Source organism: Ipomoea nil, unplaced genomic scaffold (assembly GCF_001879475.1).
Source record: "Ipomoea nil cultivar Tokyo-kokei standard unplaced genomic scaffold, Asagao_1.1 scaffold3043, whole genome shotgun sequence".
Classification (NCBI taxonomy): Eukaryota; Viridiplantae; Streptophyta; class Magnoliopsida; order Solanales; family Convolvulaceae; genus Ipomoea; species Ipomoea nil.
Window position 1 is genome coordinate 1,298,587 of NW_017619471.1, and position 6,556 is coordinate 1,305,142.

At 37.8% G+C, this 6,556-nt stretch overlaps 2 protein-coding genes across 5 annotated transcripts; one reads left to right on the forward strand and one right to left on the reverse strand.

Moving 5' to 3' along the window:
• The first annotated feature begins 676 nt into the window (after positions 1–676).
• Positions 677–3,832, forward strand: LOC109163825 (protein CDC73 homolog). Of its 4 annotated transcripts, none has more exons than XM_019312535.1 (4): positions 677–1,759; positions 2,062–2,144; positions 2,268–2,381; positions 3,322–3,832. In XM_019312535.1, the coding sequence occupies exons 1-3, from the start codon at positions 736–738 to the stop codon at positions 2,355–2,357; spliced, it is 1,197 nt and encodes a 398-aa protein (XP_019168080.1). In that variant the 5' UTR covers positions 677–735; the 3' UTR covers positions 2,358–2,381; positions 3,322–3,832. The 4 variants fall into 4 exon arrangements, with proteins under 4 accessions (XP_019168080.1, XP_019168081.1, XP_019168082.1 ...); XM_019312536.1 differs by having other exon boundaries at positions 3,325–3,832; XM_019312537.1 differs by having other exon boundaries at positions 2,268–2,358.
• A 1,146-nt stretch (positions 3,833–4,978) lies between these two features.
• LOC109163827 (non-specific lipid-transfer protein-like protein At2g13820) lies at positions 4,979–6,224 on the reverse strand. The gene is made up of 3 exons (XM_019312539.1): positions 5,879–6,224; positions 5,322–5,381; positions 4,979–5,218 (listed from the first exon to the last, which is right to left on the reverse strand). The coding sequence occupies exons 1-3, from the start codon at positions 6,198–6,200 to the stop codon at positions 5,106–5,108; spliced, it is 495 nt and encodes a 164-aa protein (XP_019168084.1). The 5' UTR covers positions 6,201–6,224; the 3' UTR covers positions 4,979–5,105.
• Positions 6,225–6,556: the final 332 nt, after the last annotated feature.

A 6,556-nucleotide genomic window follows, 5' to 3' on the forward strand; every position in this document is an offset into this window, starting at 1 on the left:
GTTAAAAATTACTGTATTTAGTTACATTTTTATTATAATTATTATTAACCTTTATAACTGTTGCAAATTTTATTTCAATATAAATAATTATTATCATCATTAAAATAATTAATATTTTACAAGAAATATTTTTGTAATAGATTTAGGGAAAATTACATTTTCCCTCCTTAGTTATATGCTTGTAGGTTGTAGCACTTTCTTTCCTTTAGTTATTCGTCCTGAGTATCCTTCTTAGGTTCTCTTGATCTAGTTATTTTCTTGGGCCCTTTTTGATTTATTGGTTCGACCGCCTGCCTTGAGGGCAATTCAATCGGTCAATCTAGTATATCATCCATCATAAAATCTCTCACTTTCACGAAGTCAATATCTCACTAATATAATAATGATTGGATTTATTTTTATTCTAGTAAAGAATGAGCTTTCTAGCCCCAATATAATAAGGATTCCCAATATGAATCACTTTAGGACTCTTATCTCTTGACACTCAACCTAAACTTGTATAAATAGACCCTTATACATGGGTAGAAAAAGAAAGTAATTGTGATTAATACTATCTAATTATTCTCTCTATATTTTTCATTTCCTCGTAATTAAAAGAAACCGCATCTAAACAGGGCCTAGTTTGAAGTTCGATAGGCCCAATATTACTGTGTTAAGGCTCATACCGTAAGTATCAACAGCAGCGCTCAGTTCTCCATAGTCACAGTTATCGCCCCTGCCTGCCAAAGCTCTGCCATGGATCCTCTGATGCTCCTCCGCGAGTACACAATCCGGAACGAGCTCGATCGTATATCTCGAGTCGGCGAAGAGTACCGATTTGGGAATGATTACTCCTTTCCCGGGACAATCGAGACTGGTTACCGTTCGAAGCAGGGGAACCGCTATACTCTCGAAACCCTAGTCCATTTCATCACTAACCCTAACCTCAAGCACACCGACTACATCCAGCAAGCCCGCTCCAATCGAATCCACCCGGTCACTCTCCCAGACCGGAAACCCCTTCTCGATTACCTCACCGGAAAAATCTCATCCTCGGATTCCATCGAGTTCATCAAATACGACGCGGCTTCTGTTCCCGCGGCCCCAGCCATCGCCGGCGCTGCAACTGAGAGCAATGGTAATGCGTACGTCGAGGGTAATGTGATGCCTGATGCTGGGGTTCTGGAGAACCAAAGCCCTATTGAAATGATTCGAGCGATGGAGAAGCCGTTGAGGGATCGGGAGTCAATTTTGCTGTGCAGGAACCGAGATTTCTATACTGTTTTGACTGCGGCAGTGCGGAGGGACGAGGAGAGGCAGAGGGCGGAGGCGTTGCAGAGGAAAGATGGATTGGTGGCGAAAAGTCGGTTGGAGAGAGGGATAGGGTATGGGGGTGGTGAGGATATGGGCTATGATGGAGCTACGAAGACGAAAATGCATTTGAAGGGAAGTAAGATTGGGGAGGGAGTGCCGATTATTCTGGTTCCTAGTGCGTTTTCCACTTTGATTACTATATACAATGTGAAAGAGTTTTTGGAGGATGGAGTGTATATCCCTACGGATGTGAAGTTGAAGCAGATGAATGGTCAGAAGCCAGAGTGTGTGACTGTGCAAAAGAAGTTCAGTAGAGATAGGGTTGTCACAGCCTATGAGGTCAGGGACAAGCCATCTGCATTAAAGACTGAAGACTGGGATCGAGTGGTGGCTGTTTTTGTGCTGGGGAAGGAGTGGCAGTTCAAAGATTGGCCTTTTAAGGACCATGTTGAGATCTTTAACAAGAGTAAGTTCTGAAGGCCTTGCATTTACTTTATGCAAGTTAATTGATTATGAATCATGCAATGGAATTTTTAAGCCCCAGAAAAGTTTGAAGTGCTGCTTAAATTGATCTTATTTATTCTAAATTCTTGAAAAATTGGACTTTTCATAATGTAGAATTACTATGCACTGTCATAGTTTCAATTCCTCCAATACTGGAGTTCATGTTGGCACAGGTCTTGATTATCTAAGAGCAGTTAGTAAGAAAATCTTCAGTTATCCTTTACAAGTGATTTAACCTCCGACTTGTACTGGCTTTGGTTGCAGTTATCGGTTTCTACTTGCGTTTTGAGGATGACAGTGTGGAGTCTGCAAAGACTGTGAAGCAGTGGAATGTCAAGATTATTTCAGTGAGCAGATTTATTGTTGAAATTGTTATCCTTATAGTATAATACATAGGGAACAACAAGTAACACTTGATTTACATTTCTTTGGTCAACTTTTCATAACAAGTATCCAATTTGGATGTGCAGGTTAGTAAGAACAAGCGGCATCAGGACAGAGCAGCAGCTCTTGAGGTGTGGGACAAACTTGAGGAATTTATGCGGTCTCGGTCACGCTGAGATGTGTCAAGTTTATCTATTCTGGTATGTAAATCTTTTTGTGGGAGGCACCATAATCAAAGTGAAACCCATTTATGTATAGAAGTACTTGTAAAAGGCCTGACTAATATCCAGACTACAAAACACCATCAAGATGGTGACAAGAAATTAAATAGAAAAAAAAAAACTAAACTAATAAATTATCAGCAATTAGTTTTTGGAAGCAATTTCCTCTTGTTGTACCCTTTGATTCCTTCCCTATTGTAATTGCTCAGTTTGTAATCATGTTAAAGTCCAGCCTCTTAAGACATTGGAGGAGCTCCCAATTTCTTTTAATTGTTATCTCTAGTAAGAATTGAGAATTAGATTTAAGTTATAGTATATAGATATTTATATTTTAGTCTGGGCTATGTGAACTATTTATAGTATAGATTTAAAATAATGAAAGCACACAAATTTATGCCATTCTTTTAGTTTTTTATGGTTGTGATATCTATTTGATACTCTGTATTACATTAGCACTTAGGTATTGACGTTTTAAATGTATTTGTTATGATAATTTGGATGTGTAGATATGCATATCTTTAAAGGTGTATCCTCCTGCAGTCAATGAATGGAGTGTAGTTTTAAAATCCCCTTAAACAGTGGTTTGAACTGGGGGCTGACCGATGCGTTTGGAAGGGTGGGTCAGTTGGTCAATGTATTGTAACCTTACCCAACCCCAATCCGTTGCCATGTGCTCGGTGCCTTCTTCTGCTAGAGGTCTAGAGTGAAAATTAATATAGACATTGAAGAGTTGCTCAAAGCATGCATTTGACAAAAGATAACATGGATTTTGGTGATGAGAATTGGCCTCCTTTGATAGAGGGCGTTTCTCCTTCCCTTCATATTTCTTTCTCATATCACTTCTAATGATCAGAATGCTTCTGTAATACTTGAATCTCTGTCCTATATCAATCAAAATGATGTATTTTCTCTTTTGTAGGAGGGGGTGAACTTAAACCCGATGACCATGACGTGACTTAACTTTGGGTAACGACTGACACTGCGGCCTTTGAGAAAGCATCAAGATGCTGGCTGTTGTTACATCATAACTCCAAACAATCCATGTTTTGCCTTGTGGGTCTGTTTCACGCTCTAGCGTGTGTTTCTTCTTTCTAAAACATTGTTGGCTGTAGATGCAAAACATGTGCAGCGAAAGCTTTGTTCTGAAGATGCAGAGCTCCAAAGCTAGCTGTGATTAACATTGTGCAATACCAACAGTAGTAGGCATTGTGCCACTCCTGTTACAGGTAGATACCATTGTAGGTTTGTGTCAAAGCATCGTATTTATTTCTCCTTTTTAAATTTATGTGCAATAGCCTCTGTTCCCGAGTTTAGTGCATTTTCTGTACATAGCAATTTTGTTCTCTCGGATTGTAATCATGGTGGTCTTGTGTTTAAGGATTATACTGTTTGTTTGGCATCCATTTATGTAACTTCCCAAATTCATTTCCCTTGGATCTGTGTCAAATTTTATATTCTTGAAGTTATGGTTGGATTGAAACATAGAAATCCAACATGAATTTATGTAATAAAATGTACTCAGTGCTCACTCACTGGTAGTGTTTGTGTGTTTCTCTCACCAAGTCAAAAATAAACTCCAAATGGGGTTTAATCAAACAATATATATTCCTACTGCCTTAAAGTTATTTTTAATTTAATTTTCTCATAATATGAAGTTTAAATTAAATAATATCAAATAAATCACTAAATTACACACGAAAATGTAATTAGGTCTTTGGCTCCCCAATTGAAGACAAATAAGGTTCTTCGTCGTCCGCCGGAGACAAGGGACCTCTTTGTCTCCAGGGGGTTCTTCGCTTCAGGCAGCCGGAGAGATGAAGACTGTTCGCTTCAGGCAGCCGGAGAGATGAAGACTGTTCGCTTCAGGCAGCCCGGAGACGAAGCGATAATCTTGTTTTTTTTTTTTTTTTTTTTTTTTTTTTTAAATTTTATTATTTAAAATTATTAAAATAAAATAAAAATTATTATTTTAATATGATACCTTCCACGTCAGCGAACTAACAAGTAAACATGTCACTTTTAGTTTAATTGCATCATTTTACGTTGTTCAGGGACTTATGCATTTTTTTAATTCAATAGCCTAATTACATTTTCGTGTATAGTTGAGACCTATTTGATTCTTATTTCGAAGTACTATTAAACACACAAAAAAAAAAAAAAAAAAAAAAAACAAAAAACAAAATCATTCATTAAAAAATACTCTGTACTAGTTAAGAGTTAATTTGACTAATAAATAAAGTATTAAATACGTAGATAAAAATAGTTTGACTATTGATTACTAAACAAAATCGAGAGACTATATTATATGATGTAGGTTTGCTATGAATAGCATTTTGCATTATTATATTAATGTGTTCTAGAAATTAGGATCGGATAGAAATTTAGGCATTATAATAAGTTGTGATTGAATCGATCAGTGTGACAATATATGATATTATATGGTGTTAGTTGGGTGTGAATAGCATTTGACATTATTATATTAACATGTATTACTATCTATTTTAATATATTAATATTAATAGACGAAGTCAAAGATTTAACTCTGTTCAAAGTAATATAATAAAATCATACTCCAATTAATACACGAATAATATATTATTTGTAAGACAGGTGTAACAGACTAACATCTAGCAAATGCAACCAAATCAAACCAAACCGAGGCAATCAAAGAATAAAAATACAAGGTTGAAACAAGGAACTCGATCAGCAGCTGATGAATGTTGAAACATAAGATGCAACCAAAGGAATGAAGAACACAAGAGGAGCTGCCAACTTGTTTGAAGTTGCACCAGATGGCGTAGAATTCGATCCTCCACCTATAACACATATAAATCTAGAGTTAAATTTTGGCTAATTACACAAAATCAGAATCCGAAACGTTATTTATCTGAATAGTCTTAAACTGAGGTAATAACACACCTGAACCAGTATTCGGAGAACCAGATGTCCCGGTTGGAGATCCTCCGGAAGGTGAAGTCGCTGTCAAACAAAAAATTCAATTATATTAGTCTCATTTTGGGAGATGCTGATACCAGTGTGCAAAATGCATATAGGGAATAGGGATGGGGCTTAATTAGTTTTTCTCCCAAGGTTGAATCCCAAACCCATAGACACCCATGTCACGACCAGACAGAGCATGTGATAGGAGGCGGTAACTCAAGAACTCAACAGAGAATGACCAAATACCGATACCCACAAGGGATCTTACTACTTTGACATAATCCTACATTGCCACTACCGAGTTTCAAACCTTGATTCCTCCCAAATACTCTTACTGAACTAGTGAGCTAAGCCTATGTGGCGGCTCAATAGCTCAGCAGACTGAGGGCATAATACGAGTACGCACAATGGATTTGTCCACTTTGAACATAATCCCTACACTGCCTCTGCTGAGTTTCAAAACTTAGCTTCTTCTCCCAAATACTTCTACTGAACTAATGAGCTAAGCCCGTGTTGGCGGCTTAAATAGTTCTTACTTTTGCAGGTGGTGGCGGATGGGGTCTGAATTTTGCAGGCGGTTGGGAGGGCTAGAGCCTGAGTCTGGTTGATGTTTAGGCCAAGGTTGGAGGCGCCGCCGTTAAGAACCTGGCACAGGCACTCCGGCTTGTTCTTCACGACGGTGCCGAGCTGCGTACAACAGCCCGCCGTTGGAAGCGAAGAGTTTCCGGTGATGTAGTTGAGGCACGGCGACATGCTGATTATCACGTTGGTGCAGTCGTCACTTGACTGAGCCGCCGCGCCTGCCCAGAAGAGCGCAACTAGTAGGATCAAGGAAACACCACCCCTTTGAATCGCCATTGAAATGAGCTTAATTATTTGCTTTGACTTACTTGGTTATTGCTAGATCGAGGAGGAGCGTGTGGGCTTATATAGCAAATTCAGTGGATTAATCAAATGAGATTCGTTTTTTATAGGATACCTACTTCTCCTGCTTTGTTCATAACTAATAATGGTCAACGACAAAGACTTACTATCAACTCCCGGTTTAGATAATATGTGACAAGCAAAAACATACAAAAATATACTTTGTAAGTATAAAAATTTATGTTATAAGTATTACAATATTCATTATTAGTAACAATTAATTTTATCCTAAATAGTATCATGATTTTACATATAAGTAAATTCAAATTGATATTACAATAAATATTACT